The sequence below is a fragment of the Papaver somniferum genome, chromosome 6 (genome assembly GCF_003573695.1).
Source record: "Papaver somniferum cultivar HN1 chromosome 6, ASM357369v1, whole genome shotgun sequence".
Taxonomy (NCBI): Eukaryota; Viridiplantae; Streptophyta; class Magnoliopsida; order Ranunculales; family Papaveraceae; genus Papaver; species Papaver somniferum.
This window is the reverse complement of record NC_039363.1, coordinates 167,961,920-167,982,863: the sequence shown is the minus strand read 5'-3', so window position 1 is coordinate 167,982,863 and position 20,944 is coordinate 167,961,920. Positions and strand designations below refer to the sequence as shown.

At 37.4% G+C, this 20,944-nt stretch overlaps 1 protein-coding gene across 1 annotated transcript; it reads left to right on the top strand.

The window, feature by feature from the left end:
- Positions 1-12,500: 12,500 nt before the first annotated feature.
- On the top strand, positions 12,501-20,247 carry LOC113286393 (signal peptide peptidase-like 2). The gene is made up of 14 exons (XM_026535029.1): positions 12,501-12,794; positions 13,564-13,722; positions 14,149-14,260; positions 14,382-14,501; positions 15,036-15,193; positions 16,265-16,444; positions 17,397-17,431; positions 17,524-17,680; positions 18,392-18,445; positions 18,528-18,620; positions 18,845-18,987; positions 19,435-19,505; positions 19,641-19,724; positions 19,829-20,247. Exons 1-14 carry the CDS (start codon positions 12,642-12,644, stop codon positions 19,927-19,929), a joined length of 1,620 nt encoding a protein of 539 aa, XP_026390814.1. The 5' UTR covers positions 12,501-12,641; the 3' UTR covers positions 19,930-20,247.
- The last annotated feature ends 697 nt before the right edge of the window (positions 20,248-20,944 follow it).

The window sequence follows — 20,944 nt, the reverse complement described above, 5'->3', positions numbered from 1 at the left end:
GTCTTGGGTTCCGGCTTTAATCTTGGATGAGTGCAATGCCGGTAATAGGTTACGGCACCGATTGTAGCATGAATGCAATGCCGTTTCCAAACCCTGAAACTGAATGTTATGTACCGACATAGAAATTGGGTTGAATACTAAGCCGGTATTGGATTCCGGCATACCATAGTAATTATTCGCGTATGCCGGTAGTGGCCTTAAAACATACAGGAACATATATGAATTTGTCACCTGTACCGGCATAGATTTTCAGTTGCATTGTACGCCGATATGTGGTGACGGCATGGAATCTATTTATTTAGCGAGTGCCGGTAGTTATCTTTTGGTATCCAGGAGAAATCCATTTGACGGCATTATCGATAGTTAATGTTCACCGCCGGAACATTGTACCGGCATTGGTTATTTTCTAATTTTCTATGTCGGAAGCTGTGGACCGGCGTGGTTTGTTTAAGAGAGTCTATGCCGGTACTGAAACTGAAAATGAGTTGTCTTATATTTTTTTCGTGTGCTTATGATATAGGTCAAAATCTAAGGAAGCTAACAAAAGAAAAAATAAAGATGTTGTCACTAAGAGAAGGAGGAAGGACGGTCTTGATACTCCTCAGTCTCTGCCTCCTCGAGGGAAAGATGAAGGTCGCAAGAAGCGTTTGGGGGCTGATACAAGAAGGATAGTTTAGGAAAGTGGTTGTGACCGTAGTCGACTTGTAATCCGTGAAGGTACTGGAACAGTTCAGGACAATGAGCATGATGAAGAGGAAAGTGAGTAGGAAGATGATGAGGTTCATCCAAGTCAATTATCAAGCCAAATAGAAGTCGGTGGGGCGAGTCAACAACCAACACAAGGAAAGGGAAAGGGGAAACCCAAAGTTAAAGGTTGTCACCTTCCTCACATTAATGACAGGATACCCGACCTTGAACGTGGTAGAATTTGGGGTGAAGCTCAGGAACCGAAAATATTGTTTGGGTACAAGGACTCTTGGGCTAGTACTATCTATCAAACCTATGTAAGCTTTTTTTATCTTGTGCATATGTATTGTTTTGGATCTATGCAAAATCTCTTAATCGTATTATCTCCTAATTGTAGGATCATATGAAGGCTATGCGTGTTTGCCGAAACCAAGCCGCGGCTCATTGGGATTTGTCTATGGAGCATGAAGAGGTCCAAGCAATAGTAAAGGATTTTGGTCTATATCCTTTGGTTGAAAATTATGTGAAGCCAGATATTGTGACAGTCAATTGCTTCGTCGAAAGGTATCATGGTGAAACTGATACAATGCACTTCCCGTTTGGAGAGATGACCTTGATCCCTGATGATGCTCAGAACATTCTAGGATTGAATGTTATCGGTAAATCGATTGCAGAAGGAGTTGAGAGTTTGTACCTAGAATGGTCCAAGTTGCACGCTCTGACTAACAAGCTGTTTGGTTGGTACTACAAAACTTCTGTGGAGAGATTTTATGTATCCCAGTCTAGTAGGACGAAGATATTCAAGCTGAAGATGCTTAAGGAGAAGTTTGAAAAAACGGGCGAGACAAGTTTGAAGGAAGGATGGGACCCTGCACAGATTCGTTATACAACCGCTGCGTACCTATTATACATGTTGGGCACTAAGTCATTCCATGACACTAATGGTAATAGGGTAAGTGTAATCTTTCTTCAGTACTTGGATCCGTTGGAAGATGTCTTTAACTATTCTTGGAGCACCGCGGTAATGGAACATTTGATGACGGAGATGAGAAGGGCCTCTATGGCTAAAACAAACCAATTTGTCGGGAATTTCACTCTACTGCAATTTCTTTTTTTTTCACTTATGCTCTTATGTATATTATTCACATGTATATTTATCATGAACTTAGAATCAAAATTTACTGCTTCACATTGGAATAGGTGTGGTGTTATGAACACTTCCCAACCTTGTTCAAGGGATGCCCTTTCTTGAAGACCATAGACCTTCCCGAACCCAATACGCCTAGAGCTAAGAGGTACGAGTTTAACAACATTCCAAAGCCCAGTAAAAAAGGTCGACTTATCTATATGAGATTGGCTCTAGACGCGATGAGTACCAAAGACGTTGTGTTCGACCCTTACAAGGAGGCTAGAGGAAACCACGATTTTTGAGGTTTGGTAACGTTGCATTTTACAATGGGCCGTTGTTCCACCCAAAAGGTTACGTTATGGCTGATCTTGTACATGTGATGGGACAACATGGATATAAAAAATTATCACGGTTTGAGTCGGCTTCTCTTGAAAGTTATATTCTTGACTTTTCTCGGTACTATTCAACTCCCAATCGGTTGCATGTAGAGTATGATCCAGATCCGGAACCAACACATTTGAGGGATAGGGAACCACGTCGTTTGGTAGATATTAGTAAGTGGGAGATTGCGTAAAATGGTGATGAAGTTGATACCGGCTACATGGAAGATTACCTAGAATGGTCACATCCTTATGTCGTGCGCCCGAATGATGTCCAAGTTCCACCCCAGAAAAACCCTCCCGTTCCAACTCCTGCACCGACACCACCTACGATGCCCTAATTTCTTAAGACCGTTGGATTGCTAGTAAGTATTGTTAATTTCTTAGTCGTTTAATGTATACATAATGTTATATTAACATATATATATATAAATTATATGTTTGATGTATTAAACTAGTGGCGTCGACTTGGCAAGTTGAAGAAGATATTTGGTTGCAAGTACGAGGAAGGAGAGGTGCTATCTCTTGAAGAAATCAAGGAAGTCGAGGAAAAGCTTGACAGAATTGAAGAAACCGACTCTAGTGCAAAGGCTTTTTTTGGGGAAACGAGGAAGGTGCCAACCCAAAAGAAGCAAAAGACCAAGTGATTAAATATTTAGTTGTGTTTGTTTATTTTGATGGTGGTTGTTACGTCTTGAACAATTCCGAACTTGTTTTCGTTTGTACCTCATGGTTAATTTTTTATTTGTTTGGTTTGCTTTTGGTTTATGATATCTGGACTAACAATATTTAAGCACAATCTAGTTGTTTGGTTTATGTTGAACATGTTTAGATTTCTAGTGAAATGTTATCTCTGCAAGATTTATTTAGAATTTTTCCGGCATAGATTATTTCAGGTTCAACAACGTCGGTACTTGTTCCGGCATGCAAGAAATTTACAGTTCAATGCCGGTCTCTGGTCCCAGCATTGATATTGTTTATCAATCCATACCGTAACAAGAAGATTAAGAATTTCATGTTCCTGTATAGATATTGAAAGATACCGGCATTGTAGTATTTTCTAACTTCTATGCCGGTATTATAGTTTTTTCAAAATTTCATACATAGTTGACAGAAAACCAGTACTGTAATCTTGATTGCCTCTATGCCGGCACTCTGCTATAAATCCATTTCGAATGCTCTTTTATTTCATTCCTAAATAATCTGTTACATTATATTTTAAAGTTTAAATTAAAACATGCTAAAAAACATTGAATGGATTGCATTTGGTTAGAGATAATCTATCCCCATCCCTTTTCAACAATCGCGGAACCTTTGAGCCTTTCCCTAATCTGTTCGAATACATCTTCCAGGATGGGGGTGTCAAGGATCATCTTCACTGGTTCTTCTTCTCTTTTAACATATTCATTTCCCTTCATATAACACCCATCACACCCATCGATAGGCTTGCATTTGCCCTTGTGGTTTTCTCTTGACTCTGCTAGTTCAACAGCTTTGTCAAACAAATTGAAACTCATAGCACTTTGGGTGATTCAAACACCTTAGAAACATTCTCCCATTTTCAGCATCATCAGTTTTTGCAATCCAAAACCGGCGTGTCCCATCACAGCTTCTACACTTTGAATAAATAAAAGGACAGTCCATGGCTAGATGAGATGGTGACTTGCAAATTTGATGCTTGCAATGATGACTATGTAAGAGAAGATTATATTAGTTATGCGTTATAGTGGTGAAGATTATATTGTTAGTAATGTTTAATCTACTTACTTTGCAAATAGAGCTAGATGATGAATCTCCCATCGCTTGTGAAGCTTTAACCGTGCTTGCTTTCTTGAGAGAAGGATTTTTGTTATTTGGTGGGCGGTTTGTGTCGATTTTTCCAAAGGAATGGGGGTATTATAAAAAAATAAATCTCTAACGGTATTATTTTTCAAAAAACTAGCATTTTTTTTTTTAATTTCACAAATACCGGCATGGTCGATATTATAGATTCAATGCCGGTTTACCATATCGGCGCTTAATACTGTTGTAAAACCATGCCGGTAGTGGTTGCATATTTGGCTCAATCTCTGTAAAGAGATTCATTTGTACCGGCATAGTCATCTTATGGTAAACTGTATCGGATTCGGATGCCGGCATCTTATGTGACAATTACTTCAATGCCGGTTTGGTGATTTTTCAAAAAAAACTAGTCGTTGAGGTTTTTCTCTATATAAAGAGAGCTAATACTTGGACCCCAAAAGTCCAAACCAAGTGTGTTCTTATATATCGCCTTGAGCCTCTTAACTTAGAAATCCTAAACCATAGGATAATCATCTATAAATAACTTAGTATAGTACCTAATCCCACATACAATAAATGGCATCGTTTGACTCGGAGGAAGATTTAGCAATCACCCAAGCATGGTACGTCGAAACTCGTCCTTCAACTATAGATAACAACACGCAGGATTCCATGTGGTTGAAGATTTTTAACAAATTTGTTCACGATTACGGTAACCCGAAAGGAAGAACTGCTAAACAAATCGAGCAACGACACGACATCATCCTAAATGTGGTGGTTGAGTATCTAAAATTGAAATACCGGATCGATCAAGATAACCGCAATAGATTGTCCCCTCAACAACTTGTAAGTATCTTTATGATTAATTCGACATAATCCACTCTTTTTCAATTTTTATGTAACAAACATAGTTGGCATATTGTTTTTGTAGCATGAAGCCGTGAAAACGCGTTACCTACAAGAAAAGGGAGAAACATTCATGTTTGAAGCCAACGTCAACCATATTGTAACCAAAGTCACGGAGTACCACCAGCTGGGTGAATCGGGGACGAATTCTTCTTAAGAAGATTGATAGTTTAGTGGTATTTTCTTAGGTTATTAAGGTATTTGATTAGGTTTTTCGTAAGGTTTTGTGGGTACATCTCTATGTAAACCCTCACGAGACTATAACTCGTCCACTTGGCTCACCAAGTGGTTTAAAGGCTTGATGCACATGCTAAGTGTATTCCTTGTTCCGTCGACAAGGACTACATTTGAAATAAATTACGATTCCGGCATACTATGTTTACACAATTTCATGCCGTTAGCCCATGTCGGCGTTGTTATTATATATATTACTATGCCGGTATTTAGTGTCTATTTTTTTATATTCTTGTGTACAATAAACCTTGTTCCGGCATTGATTTTATAGATGACACAATGCCGGCACCCTATTCCGGCATCTCGTTTATCCTTATTATCATGCCGAAAAATTCAAAATTCAAATTTTTGCAAGTACAACTTCATTGATTGAGTCCAATAATGGCCATATTTGGGCACCAGCCTATAAATACACTTGTTCTCCCTAAAAAACAACAAACACCTGGTTCCATATCCTCTCCAAAGCTAGTATCATTATATACTCTTTCTAACTCTCCCAATACCTCAACATACAAAGCAATGGCATCCTCTGATACATACGAAGATTTGGCGATCACCAAATCTTGGTACGTGGAAACTCAAGCTAAGAGTCAGTCCTCCATAAGGGTGGAATCCGTAACCTTTTAGGGTAAGGTATACAACAAGTATAAGCAAGAGTTTGGGAATCCGAATGGAAGAAATGTTCAAAAAATTCATGATAGGAAGCAAGTCATCGAAAATGCGATACTTGCTATCCAAAAACCAATTTTCAACGATCCCCACTTTAACTTGTCCATTGAACAATTTGTAAGTATTGTTGTGGTTTATTTTACATGATACATGTTGTTTGATCTTCCTACTAAACAACACTAACAAAGTAAGTTTGTCTTATGTTTTTGTAGCATGAAGTTGTCAAAGCGCGCTACTTGGAGGAAAATGGGGAAGCATTCGCATTTGATGCAAGCTACCAATTCAAGGAATCCAAAATCCCGGAGTATGCCTCGGAGATGATGGAGGGTGTATCGTCCTCGGACGAAGATTGATGGCTTTAGAAGTTTTAGTGTAGGTTTTGTGGGTAGATCTTTATGTAAACCCTCACGAGACTATAACTCGTCCACTAGGGTCGCCTAGGGGTTCAAAGGCTTGATGCACATGCTAAGTGCATTCGTTGTTCCGTCAACAAGGATTAGATTCAAAATAAATTCTAGTTCCGGCACAAAATGTTAACATATTTAAAATGTTGTTAGATCACATAAATTTCCTCTTTTACAAAGTTTGAATGTGCTTAGATCACATAAATTTCTAAGTTTTTCATCAGTACCGGCATGCTCGAAAAGAGTAAAATCAATGTCGGTTCCCTAAATGGCAGAGTTCCGGCATTGAACTGTGTTTGGATACTATGCCGGTGGTATGTAATCTCCATGGAAAATATGTTTTTGACAGAGTACCGGCTCAATTATGATGTTAATTTCAATGCCGGCAAAGTTATTGATTTCTCTGGATGTTTTTTCTGCATTTCCGGCATAGTTTAAAAACAAAGATCTACGCCGGTACAAAAGTTCCGGTATCGTAATTAAAAAACACAACTATGCCGGCATGGGCATCAAAATATGATTTAATGTTTACAATTCACACTTCCAAAAAAACAAAGCGTTGCGTACTAGTGAACCACATAAATCCAAATTACTCATCGTCGCCTCCACACGTTTGAACTTGAATCTCCTTCTCTATGAGAGGTTTCTTCGATAAGGCCAACGCATCACATAATTGGTGATTCTCCTCATACAATGCCATTTATCGCTTCCATATATTGGGTTCTAGATCCTTGTTTTTAACCATCCCACAAAAAGGTGGCAATGGACAATTGTCCTTGAGTTTTGGAATAACGAAATGATTACCGTTCATGAACGCCAAAACAACTCTTCTCTTCTTAAGGGATCCTTCGCATTTTTTCCACTTTGGTGTAAGTGTTACTTCTACGGTGGGGGTAAAATAATAAACAACACAATTAAATGTATCTGCTACTAGATGCTCACAAAGCGACATTCTCATCCAATATTGAGAAGGAAGAAAATCCATCTCCTGCTCGGGTCCTAACACTTGAGCATACATATTATCAAACCCCTCGTCATGACCAACCAATTTCTCATAAAAGCTCCTATTTTTAACAAATTGTTCGGTCATCCTCATTCTAGCATATCTGCAAGGTGTCATTCCTTTATTAACCGCCGTCTCGAAGATTCCTAATTGTTTGGTCACGACATGATAGCCACAATTTCCATCTCCATCGACATCATCCGTATACACAATAAACTCGCGAATAGCCTCAAAAAGTTGGTCTATGTAAGACTGTATCTTGGTATGGTAATGTCTATAAGTCTTACCTGTTATGGAATCCTTAAACATCTTCATATTACCCTTATCTAGCTTAATTATATCCAAACCATCCTCTACAATCTCTACATTTTCAATGTCTTCAGTATGTGATGGGAGTCTGTACTTCCTTGGCCGACCCCTTCGCTTTTTAACCGAAACTACATCAACGTTGCTCGTGCACATGGAGTTGTCACCATCGTGTTGTTGTTGACTGGATATGGGTCGCTTACCTTTGCTATCACTAGTTTTTGGTGTTGCTTCGGAGTTTTCACCTTTATGTACTTCACTTGATGTAAGTTCCTTATTTGGCCTTCCCTTTTTGTTTCGCACCGCCGCTTCATCACCTTGTTGTTCTTGGTAGCTCAATGTTGGTACCTTTGGCGGTCTACCCCTTTTCTTTGGAACCTGCGCTACATGGACTATAGGTGTGGCTTCGGAATGCTCACCTTGCTGTTCCTGGTAGCTCAATGTTGGTACCTTTGGCGGTCTACCCCTTTTCTTTGGAACCTCTGCTACATGGACTATAGGTCTGGCTTCGGAATGCTCACCTTGTTGTTCTTGGTAGCTCAATTTTGGTACCTTTGGCGGCCTACCACTTTTCTTCGGAATATCCACTATGGGTGTGGATACGGAATCCGTCGTTTATTGTTGACTTGATAGTGGTTCCTTCCTCGGCCTACCCCTTTTCTTTGGAATAAGAGCTTCCGCGAACCTTGTTTCCGAAATCTCACTTGAGGATATATCTCGTTTCTTAGTTTCCGCGAGTTCTTCTTTACGTTGAGTCATTTCTTTCAATTATTTCCTTTGTTTTCTCCTTGCAATTTTAGTTTGAGGTCTACTTATCGGATCTCCCTTTCTTGGCTCTTCAATTTCTGCGATCCATGGGCGAGTAATTAGCCTTAGTTGTCTTAACAAGACTTGTCGTCTTACCGAGTTGGCACGTGAGTAAGCTTCGTATAATTCCTTTGCTTCGTTCGTATCCCATGGTGATTTTCCGGGATCTTCCGTAGGGGGGGGGGGGGGGGTCGAAAGATAGTTGCTTCCGAAACAGATCAATAACCTCAATAGGTATCACCTCTTCATACTTCACAAACATATGACGACTTGGAAGCCCCAATGAAGACATGTCGGCACAAATACACACATCACCTGGTTTCCCGTAATTTTTCTCATATTCCATTTGTCTCATCATATGTTTTATTGCCCAATGAGAGACGTTGAATTCTATTCCTTGGAGCAACTTACCATATCAAAGAAATTGAGTCATCCTTTCCATTGAGCTTTTCTCAAAAGTCTCCTTGATCCTATTGATATCACTCTTAAAGTATTACTCCATTGCCTCTGTGACCGTAACCACGTTTTCTTGACCGGACTGGATGAGATCTTTAAATCTCCCATGAGCGGACTCCGCTGCACTAGTTGATTCACTCTTGAAGTGTCTATACCGGTTTGTCCATGCACACACAAATTTTTTCTTGAACTTATCCAACCATTGAGTCCGACAATACCAGACGACAGTGGGATAAACTTCGTTCCAATAGGAAATAAACTTGTCCAATCTCTTTTTGTACATATCCTCGGTAAGATACCAATAAACTTTCTCCCAATCTCTTAGAAATTCCGACCACTTTTTATGATTTTCCGCATGTTCTTTGTCCACTCGCTCCTTTATCTTGCCCCTCTCAACTTTTTTTTCTTCGGGTGATAATTTGTTCTTGCGAACATGTTCCTCTAGTTGAACAATCATTCTCTGCTTAATATCCGCCTTAGTGGGTTCAAACAAGGCATGGCAAGTTTTTTTGACATTTTCACGTATATGATATGTACATAGGAAATTTTGTGCGTCCGGGAAGACGTTGGATATTGCATTCGTTAATGCATCATCTTGATCGGTTACGATGACCCTCGGAAGTTTATTTTCCCAGAAGAATAATTTCAATTGTCGTAATGCCCAATGATAATTATAGTCCTTCTCGTTTTTCATTAAACACCAAGCCAATGTGAATGTTACCTTGTCCAAGGTTTGCCCCACAATGTTAAACAACGACATATTGTATTTGTTTGTCTTGTAGGTGCAATCCATCAAAAGAACACCACAACATGTATTTTCCAATTGTGAAAGCAAAGGATGCGAAATGAATATTTGAAGGGGCTTGTTGTACGACCCTCTTTTAATGATACGCTTGTAGTTATGATCCCAAACTATCTTCTCAAATTCTTGCATAACGGACCTCCCTTCCCATTCCACCCTTCTAATAGTTGCTTCTGCGCTATCAATTGTAGTTAGATAAGACACGTTAATCTCATCCTTTTCCTTGAAGCCTCTGAGAATTTGTCTCGGTTTTATAAGTGCTTTGGTCAATCTCTTTACATCCTCGAATTCATGAGGTTTTAGCTTCGCAACAAGGCAGTGACATTCAAAAGCTTTCGGATCCCGGTGGTTATGACTGCCACACAAAACCTCACAATCCTAATTGTTGATGTCATTTCGCCGGAATACAAGATTAAACGGGCAATTATCCTTCCTCGTACGAGTCTTGTATACCCTATTAGTCTTCTTTGGATATACATAATCCTTTCTCTTGTGGTTATTCTTTGCCTTGTATTGCCCACTCCTCTCGCAAGCCATCTCAAAACGGGTTTTTGAACCTTGGGTATTCCTCACTTACACACACATGTTCTTAAGATCCGTCTCTTTATCCCAAGTGATTGCTTCCTTTCGATCTATTATTACCTACATAACAACAATTTCGCGTTCATTAGAAGGTTCATTACTAGCAATCCATTATTAAAGTTTAAGATACTAGGTGAAAAGTATTCTTTGGTCACATACCGGTGGTATTTTATAATATTCCGACGTATCCCGATGAAGCGGCTTTGCATTTGTTGGATCAATATATGTCACCACCTAAAGATCGAATGAAAATTAGTTCCAAGCGAAATTAAAACACTATGCCGGAAAACCGAACCGGCATGCTCCACCAATGTTCCGGCATAGTCGAACTAAACCAAAAGTGAAGACCAAATTTGAAACCTATTCCGGCATGAAAGTTTCATTAGAAAGCAATGCCGGAAGCACAGGTGCCGGCATTGTCATAATCTATTGTCCCAAGCTGGTACACACTTTCGCCATAGAAAATAATAGAAATATAATGCCGGTATTTAGCCTTGGAAAAGATTTATTCCTGTATGTTTTTTGGAAGGTACCAGCATTGTAAATTTATAACTGAACAACGCTGGTTTTTGTGCCAGCATTCTCGACATTGATGGTTGCACGCCGGTACCCAGTTCCGGCGTTGTTGTTTATTAATTTACTATGCCGGTTTTTGGTTTTGGAAGGCACTGCCTCCTATATGTTTTCATGCAGTACCGGCATGGAAACTTATGAATCAAACTATGCCGGAAACATATTCTGCATAATATTCCTTGGTAGGTAAAAAAATAATTGTGTACCGACATAGGTTTTTTGGTAGAATACTAAGCCGGATCAATATTCAAATTGGGGGATATCGGTCTACCGGCATGGTCGTAGTATGAATACCAAGCCGGTAAGGGGACTACCGACATAGTATTCATACAACTACCATGCCGACACCGAGGTTTTTCAGTTGAAAAAAATGGCGTGTTTAAAGAAAAATTCGATTTTTCAACCTATTAGCAGCTTTACCTGTGTATTGGGGATGCTTGTATGTTGTGCAAGTTTACTTTCTTGTGTAGGTTCTTCAAAAAACTCTTCATGCTCATAAAAATCATCATCCAATGGTGTTGGCTCAACAAAGAGTTGCAATTGTGAGTTGTTGTCGTTAGCTGAAGATTCAAGATATGCTCCTTGTTGTAGTTGAGCTAAAGATTCAGCAACATCAATTCTCTCTTCACAATCATCCTCCATTTTCCCAAAAGTTCACTATTAAAATTTTTCTCCCTCCTTTACTCTAACCTCACTCACCAAAACACAAATAAAAACACTCACTAATTATTTATCAAAAATCTTATAATTTTACTGATTATTATTAATCACTAATCCTGATTAGTGAGGGGTAGATTAGGTATTAAAAAAATAATTATATAAGGGGTGACCTGTAATTGATATATGGATCCAGATTTTGTCCTTTTCCTATATCCCCCAATTACATTTTTTATCCCCCAATTGCGCGTTCTTCATAAATGGGTTTTAAATAACAATAATATAATCTTTTTAGTTATTCAATTGAACTAGGGTTGAGAACTTGAGAAGATTTTTTAAATTTTCAATAATATAAGTTACTGATCAATCGCCGATTAGTCTATCAACTTCTCAACAAATTAAATAACGAAAGACATCGAAATAGGTGTATTATAATGATAATAATTAATATAAATCTAACCTGGTGTTTATAACTTAATAGTATTTGGGTTCGCTTAATGAAAAAGAGAGATTGATGAAGAATAAGACAAATAAAAGGGCTTATACTCATGATCAAAGTCAACTTGATTTTTATAAGTGATACATAGGAAAAACCAAAATTAAAAAGTAAATTGATTTTAGAAATTGTGAAAGATATATGAAATAGGAAAAATGTGGACGGAAAACGGGAAAACCTTCTTGATTCATATAACTCCCCATTTCTATAAAATAAAAAATAAGCAATTTTTCTATAGTCGGGTATATTTAGGTATATGGATTTCGGTGTGGGATTATAGAAGTTTCTGATCTTAAAGAAAACCAAAACTAAACTCCGGATGAAATTAGTATAGTTTTCCTCAAAAAAAAAAAAAAGATATTGGAGGGTAACAGTGGCGTATCCAATGAAGAACAAGGGTACTTACTACCCATGCCCATTGGACTTCCAACCCTAAATTTACAAGCCCAGGTAACTAAACCCTCATACTAATCACACGTATCTCACATATGTTTGACTGCCACGGGTTTCATGTGAACTTAACCTGCACCACAGTACTTGTTATCCTTCACCATTATATATCGGTCAGTATTAATAACAACAATAAAATAAAATTACCACCACCAAACAAACAAATAGGCTGAAAAGGAGTCTTGGTTATCAGTGATTCATTCTGTCAGCAGCACAACACACGAAAAAACACCATAATGGCTTCTTCATCATTTTCTCTTCTTTCGTTTCAGTATTAGCGTGGTAGTGAGAAAAGAGGAAATCTAGGTCACACCGATAATGGCTTCTTCTTTTTCTGCTGCTGCAATTCTTCTAGTCTTTATTCATTTCCTTGTCATTTCCTCCTTAACATCATCTGCTCATGAATTTCCCAACGGTGACAAAAAAATCGCTCATAAATCAGCCTCATGCAATAATCACAATGTACAGCTGGTATGACTTCCATCACTACTATTACTAGTAGTACTAGTCTTGTTTGATTTTGTTACTCAGTCTGATTTTTTTATTTTAATTTTTTTTTTCCTGATAGTTTGTTGTTAAATCTTGTAATTCTAGGGTTTTAGTTCATAAATGTGCGTTTTAGTTTTTAATAATTTGAATTAAAATCACTTGAAAGTTTATTGATATATTTTCTGAAATGTGTAGAGCATGAATGAGGATGTAATAAGTAGAATTGTTGCCATTCACATCGGTAATGAAGTGCAGTGGTTATTAACAAGGACATAACGTTTGAGTTTTAAATCTCTGAACGATTCGGATCTTCGGGATTAGACCGCTAAGGTCATTTGTTGGGAGGAATTGTATGACTTATTTGGGGGAATCTAAGTGCTGTATGGGTTGAAGCAAAGCAATATATGTCAGTTTTTGTAATGCTATATGGTTTGGGGTTTCATTGAGCTTTCTGATATACAAGCATATTATAGACTTCATTGCCAACCTGTAAGCAATAGAATGTTCGTCTTCGTCCCTAGCAAGTGCATTCTCAGTTTCTGTTTCGACGCTTCTTTTTGTGTAGTGGGTTTCCTTGCAATGTGAGTGTACTTTGGATCCGGGAAGTTGTTATCTCAAATCGTGTACGTCATTTGTGTCCTTACATTTTCGTATCTAAGCTATATATGCGTTTCTTAATCTGTTCCTTTCCCCTTACATTTAGCCGTTGCACATAAGTTGATCTGAAGTATTGTCATTATTTCATTTTCAGGTAAAGCTGATGATGTGGGTAAATAGTACCAAAGTTGAAAGTGTAGTTGGTTTAAGTGCTGCCTTTGGTGCTCTCTTGCCAAGACATGCAGAAAATGCTCTTCGATATCCTGCCGCTTTCGCAAACCCCTCCAATTGCTGCTCAAGTTCAACCTCAAATGTAATTCTTTCTCTGATGTTTTTACACGGAACTTCTGAAATCATGTTGCACATGGCATGAGATGTTAATAGTTTGAACTGCGTAATAATTGGGTAACTGTATAGCGGAAGCATTTAGGTAGTATCTGAGTGGACTAGAGCTTTACAAAGGTTGATTAGAGTTGGTTGATATTACTTATTATTCTTGACAGACACTTTTCTGCTCATTCTAAAACTTTCTCACTTGGTAGTCTTCACTCTGTGGTCTGTCAGAATTACAAAATTAGCATGGTTACTGTCCCCATTACATCCGTTGGTCATTCTGGGGAAAACGGACGTGTTGTATCTTATACTATCCCCGTTACAAAAGTAGCATAGTTACTCTTTTGCTTTCTTTTGGAATGTTCAATTGTTGTTGTAGATCATGTGTTTGTTCAACCTGTTTCAGTTATCAAACTCTATTGCATTGTCTACACGCGGAGATTGTTTCTTTGCGAAGAAAGCAGAAGCTGCTGAATTAAGTGGTGCATCTGGGTTATTGGTGATCAATAGCAATGAAGGTATTGCCCAATCAAATTAGTTATTCGAAGCTGTTTATCTTCCGAATGCTCTAGGATCATTCCTTTTCCCCCGTGTTGATTAGATCCCTTATATGTTTTCCCACATATATTTTTCTGGCAGAGCTTTTCAAGATGTTCTGTTCCGAAAATGATACATCCATAAACATAACAATTCCTGTGGTCATGATCACGAAGTCGACAGGAGAGACAGTGAAACAATTATTGTTAGCCGGAGGACAGGGTACGTTTTTGTTGTAAACTTTTGGTTTAATGTTAATTTGAATCGGTGCATGGAATTTGTTGTTTGCAAGATTAGTGGAAGGCTACGTACTTTTCGGGGCAGGTTATGAATTTCACTTATATTCTTGTAAAAGATAACGAATGGTATTCTATTCTTTTATTTCCATGCCACTACAAGTCTTGCTTTGTCAATAATTTTTAGATGCAAAAGGTGGTTGGAAAATGTCCTTGGACCGTGGGGGAATCCTTTTGATTCTTACACATAGAGAAGTTAGGTTAGCTAGAATCATATGTAAACAATAGAACGTCTTTAAGATGGAAAAGCAACACCGTAGTACAGAACAGAGGTCCTTTTGGATGTGTAACTGTCTTTAATTTAGGCCTTTCTGTAATATTTTTTGTTTCTTGAACCATTGGATATAAATATACACCATCTTGGTCTTCATTCAACCCATCTATTATTTGTAACATTTGTTACCTTTCTCCTTTTAATTCATATAACATTCCGTCTAATTTGAATACGGTTGCAATGTAGTGGAGCTCCTATTTTACTCTCCAAACCTCCTACTAGTAGACGTTTCAGAGATATATTTATGGCTGATGGCCATTGGGACTATTGTCTGTGCGTCTCTTTGGCCGGAGTTTATTGCTTCTAAGCAAGGTCACGAGAGTAATGATCAGCTGACGCCAATCGTTCGTTCTTTTCTTAATTGATCGTGCAAAGCATTAGTAATGATCAGCAGACGCTGGTACGTCCTCTCTTTGTCTGAAACTTGCATTAAGGACTGAGCTCTTTTAATTGCATTGAAAGATCTTTTTCCGGGAATGCAGTAACCAATTTTAGTTAAGATGAACAGATAAAAGGAAACAAGGAAATATGATAAATTATCCATATTATGTGTTGGTCTCTGCAAACAGTTTTTGCTTTCGCAGTTTGACGTGCTTATCTATGATTTTATATATCCCTTGGAATTTGGAACTTGCAATTTATTACTCTTTTAACATATGCTTTCAAGTCATGCTCATCCCTCTGAAGTTGAGATATGTTTTTTTTGCTTATTTGTTCTGTCCCATCTGAATCGCTTGGTCACAATTTATATTAATCAATAATTGGTTGGAGGAAAATAGATGGAAAATCCTTTTTAATCATGATCATATGAGACTTCTGGTTCAGAATTGGAGTATTTTTTTCTTTTTTCTTATTAGATCTTTCTATAACCATATTTAGCTTTTGAAGTACCATGTTTATATGCTTGTACGGGCTCATACATTAGGCCAGTGACAAGTGCAAGGTGTTCATCCACAGACTGTAATACTAACATCTGTACACTTCCAACCACATATCTCCAGGTGCTTTGTATATACCACTGTTTAGTAACGCATACTAAAGATTCGTGCAGCTTATGCCTTGTTAAATCTTATGTTCCTGGTTAAGTTCCATTGCAATGGTAGTGGTGACTAGAATCTTAAGATAGGAGACTGCTTCAAACTGGACTGTAGTACAATCCTCATAATGTTTTAACTGATGAGGTGATTCCATGTTTTGATGAAAAGAAACTAAAAGAAACGAATGCCTTCTGAAGGAAAACTAAGTGGCTTCTGAGCAGAGTTAGCTTCATGGATCTAATATTTGTCTGAATATATTTATTTGTTCATGTTTCAGTAGGATTCTTGTGATCCAAAATTTATCTTCTTCTCTGTTGCTTTGGGAATGAGTCAGGGAGATGCAATTTCTGAAACCTGGTTTGGTTATTGGTTCTTCAGGTCTCTTCTGCTGCTGAGACCGTCAGAAATGACTCTTCTAAGGAGATTATTCATATCAATGCTACGGGTGCTGTGGTATTTGTCATTGTAGCATCAGTCCTTCTGATGCTTCTGTACTTCTTTATGTCTGCGTGGTTCATTTGGCTGCTGATTGTAATATTTTGCATCGGTGGAACTGAGGTACAAAGTTTTTGGAATTTCCTCCTTACTTTTTTGTTTGATTATTTCGTCAAAACTTGATTAAATGGTTGCATCCATCATCATTGGACATCAATTGTAAACGTTTGCTTCATGAGCATGACTGAGACATTGGTGTCGTAAGTATAAGACCTTCTTACTATGTCTACGCGGAATATTTATTTTTGCATTTAATGTTTGGAGAGGTGCAGTTACTAGTAATTGGTAACTAATGTGCACAACAGGCCAGAAGAAATGAGATAACGTTTGTGATTCTTGATCTTTTGCTGAATACATCATTGTCTACTTTAACTAACACATCAGCGTCAAAGTCTTTGTACTAATCGAACACAGGTGGTGATTGTTAACTTTAATCACCACCTCTGTTTCTGTTTCATGTGTTGTGATGAATTTGCAAGTCTTTATACTTGAAAAAGTTGTAAATCAAATTTGAAATTGAACGGTACATAACCGAATAGACATACATTCCGCATTCATGGAAGGTAAGGAAAAAAAGTTATATTTCAGATGCTTTTCATACCATCATGTGGGCTTCATGTGCATAAGGAGGATCTTTTAATATACTTAAAGAATCTAACTCTAAGTTGTATGGAGGTCAACTTCGTGTAGGGTACCTTTTAATTTTCTTAGGAAATTACTCTGAGTACAATTGTGGTCGGAAGCTCTGCTAATTGTTGGTAATTTTATTGTATAGACTTTCCACTATGCAATAGGTCCACTACCTAATATTATCTTTAGCCATAGTTACTTCAAAATCCGTTACATTTATAAGGACATCCTAGACTTTTTTGGAATTAGAACATTTCCCCCCAGTCACTGCAAAAGGAAAGTAAACCTTAAATAGTGGTCAGCCGTCATTGATATCTGTTTAAATAGTAGAGTAATTAACCAGATTGCTGAACCTTACTATGTGATGTTTCTTTTTTCTCTTCAGGAAATGCACGCTTGCCTAGTTACAGGGATCTTAAGGTAGATCAACGAGAATCCATTTTTTAGCAACTACTTTGACATGCCATTGTATAGCTTTTTTCTCATCTTAGTATTGTGCATCTATCAATCAGGATATTCAAGAATTTTGGGAATAAGAAAGTAAACCTTCCTTGTCTTGGGGAGGTAACAGTTCTTTCTATGGGGGTATTGTCATTCTGTCTAGCGTTTGCCGTCTTTTGGGCTGCAAATCAGCATGTATCATATGCATGGTTTGGCCAAGATGTTCTTGTAAGCTCTCACTTCTTCATTTTTTAGTTTGCTTTTGGTTCATTCTTATTTGTTACTTTGCTGTACTTAATAATATACGCCTGATATATATTGGAGCGTAGAGATTACTTGTTCTGAAGATAGAAATGTTGGAATTGGTGTATGTATATAACTCCTACATGGTTGGTTTTTGGTTTGTCAGAAGTTATAAATTTTCTGGTGCTGATATTTTCATGTTCTTTGAAATTTACATAATCATCTAGGTCCTGGAAATCACGATTTCCAAGAGGTTTAGTTCTGATGCATCAAGAGCTACATTCTCTATTGGGAATTTTTGTATACATGACCCTCAATAGTCAATACTGGATAGTAAATATGATACGATGATTTGGGGATGTATAAACACTGGCGGCTTTGTTCAAGAAAGAGATAAAACAGTACAACTGTCAGTCTATCATATTTTACACTCTGCTGGCACATGGTTAAGAAAAATCTGAGTTCTGGTTGTTGATTTCGTATTCTCATTTACACCGTTCAACGATTGTCTTTTTTAACTATGCCCATATATCCGTGTAAGGAGAACAATCCCTCTTTTCCAAAAGAGATGCTTAATATTTATTATGGAAGAACTTTAAACTGCTTTTTGTAATGTTTGGCAGGGAAATATGTTTCATGAAGCTCAACTACCTTGGTTTTGTTGCTTACCTATATATTTCTTCTTTTTGTTGCCAGGGGATCTGTTTGATGATAACAGCACTGCAAAGAACACGTCTACCAAATATAAAGGTAACAAAGTGTATATTTTTGTTTTGTTTCTTCAACTCACATTTTTCAGCTATTGCTTCTTCTTCTTTTTGTTACCAATCAGGTTGCTACAGTACTTCTTTCATGTGCATTTGTGTACGATATATTCTGGGTCTTTATATCTCCACTCATCTTCAACAAAAGTGTTATGATTGCGGTGAGGTGTGTTCTTTGAACTTTATATTTTTTTAGTTGCAGAAAATTTATTATCTACTGACTATGTCCCTCCAAAATCTTCCTCCTGGTTGATCTTTCTTTGTGTAACCTAGCTATATTTGATGCTAACAGTTTCTTCCAATTCCAGTCTCCAAATCCCATGTCACAGCTCTAAACAAGTGCTAATTTGTTATCTGTTTATGCATGTGGTTATTTAATTTGTAGGTTGCTCAAGGTGACAATAGTGGTGGAGAAGCCATTCCTATGCTTTTGATGATCCCTAGATTTTTTGATCCATGGGGTGGATATGATATGATTGGATTTGGAGATATTCTCTTACCTGGTTTACTTGTTGCATTTGCCTTTAGGTATTGCTCTTATTTCCGTGTCAGAATTATTTGTTATTTTTTCTAAAGAACCATTTGTAGCATGATATTATCCGATCTATCAGTTTTTGGCCTGGTTACGTCTGATGTAACAAAATGTACCAAACGGTACTTCTGCAGACAACAACCATTTGAAGAGAACCTTATAAATTTAGACTATCATTATTAAATTATATTAGTATTTTCATGCGATATGAAAGTTATACAAAGATATAAGAGTAGGAAATTATGATAAACTGTAGCTCCTATTCAAATGCTACCCGTGTTGCACAATCTGCATGAATATAAAACCTCCCAATACATATCTGAGCTATTGGCCATATTGTTGATGAGTTTTATATTTTTACCCGATAATACTAGACCAGCTTACTCTAGTCATGGTTTTCTTTTATTTATAGTTTTTCACATGCATGAGCTTGTTTGATGCAGATACGACAGATCGAGTAAGAAGGGTATCCTGAATGGATATTTTCTTTGGTTGACGATAGGCTATGGCATTGGTGGGTCCTTCGCTTCATTTTTCCTACTACTTAGTCTTGCTGCTCTATTTCCATTTCATCTTACTTTCAAAATGCTCACTAGAATAACAACCATCACGGATATCTTGTTGACGATGGATATTCTCTTGATTGCAGGTCCCATCCTCACAGATGTTGGGTTATACTTAATGGATGGGCTTGGTCAACCTGCACTCCTGTATCTTGTTCCTTGTACTTTGGGTATATTTTAAAACTTGCCTCAAGTGAAAGATAGTATTAAACCAAGTTTAACAGTGTTCTTGTTTGACATACACCTTCCTGATGTTTTTTACTTTTTATTTCAGGGCTTATTGTAATTTTAGGCTGGGTTAGAGGTGAGCTGAAACACCTCTGGAACTATGGGTCCTCTGCATCAGTATCTAGAGATCCTTTAGGCGAAGCCTGAGCATATTAGGGTTAGTTGTATCTGAAAGGATAGATAACAGGCAGCGGCTGACTCCATAAATCGATCTGTTGAAGCTACCTGCATACAAGATAGTGATTCAAGCTTGTCAATATTCAGCAAAAATCTGTCGGACCAATTTCGATAAGATCTGCCTTAGCATATAACTCGATTATACCAAATCAAATTGTGCAGGAAATAATGTACTGTAATGATTACACCTAATCCCACTTTGTTGACCCAAGGTAAGTGGGAAGAAATCTCGACAAAATGTACAGTATAATTATTTTTATTTTTATACATACGATTTTGCCTCGACCATCACATCCATTCTCGGTCACAAAAGGTCTTATGTTTTGTCTTCCTCTCATTGGCCCACATGTATGGTTGTCGTTGTGCTTGTCGAGTGGTCTTCTATTTCTCTTGGTGCAATATTAATAGCCTATTGCGATACTAAGGCAGAAAAACAAAGATATTTCTCTTCATAAAAGGTTACTTTTTTATTTTTTGAAGTCATTCTGAAATTTTATACCCATAATTTTAAGTCAAAAGATTATTATTATTTTTTTCTGCTAATGACAATATATAATTGCGTCCCAATTAGTTACAAAATGCCTTAAAGTATAACAACTGAATCATTTCGGAATTGATCCCCAATCGATGACAAATCTTTTCACTTCATTGATGATTGTAGAACCATTCCTATGTCTTTTCTTAGCCATAACTCTTTGGTTTCTCTCTTTCCGAATTGCCCAACAAATTGCGTATGCTAGGATCGTCAAAATCTTTTACTTATTCTTACCTTTGTTTTCAGACCAACATGTCAGTTGCTCTTTCACTATATGCTTGTGTGTTCATCGTATATTGTATTTAGACTAGGGATTAGCCCGTGCCGTTATAGCACAGTTAAGGATATGTATTTTAAATGTATTCATCGATTCATATATGTCATAATTTTCTGAGAAGAATCGAACTGATCGATCCAAGTCTAAATGTTTTCAGGAGTATGTTAACAAAC

What these genes read in the sequence shown, in the direction of transcription:
- LOC113286393 (XM_026535029.1), top strand. Translation starts at nt 12,642, where the DNA reads ATGGCTTCTTCTTTTTCTGCTGCTGCAATTCTTCTAGTCTTTATTCAT. An exon ending in CACGTCTACCAAATATAAAG is followed by an intron (nt 18,446 to 18,527) that starts GTAACAAAGTGT and finishes GTTACCAATCAG; the next exon opens with GTTGCTACAGTACTTCTTTC. An exon ending in GACGATAGGCTATGGCATTG is followed by an intron (nt 19,506 to 19,640) that starts GTGGGTCCTTCG and finishes TCTTGATTGCAG; the next exon opens with GTCCCATCCTCACAGATGTT.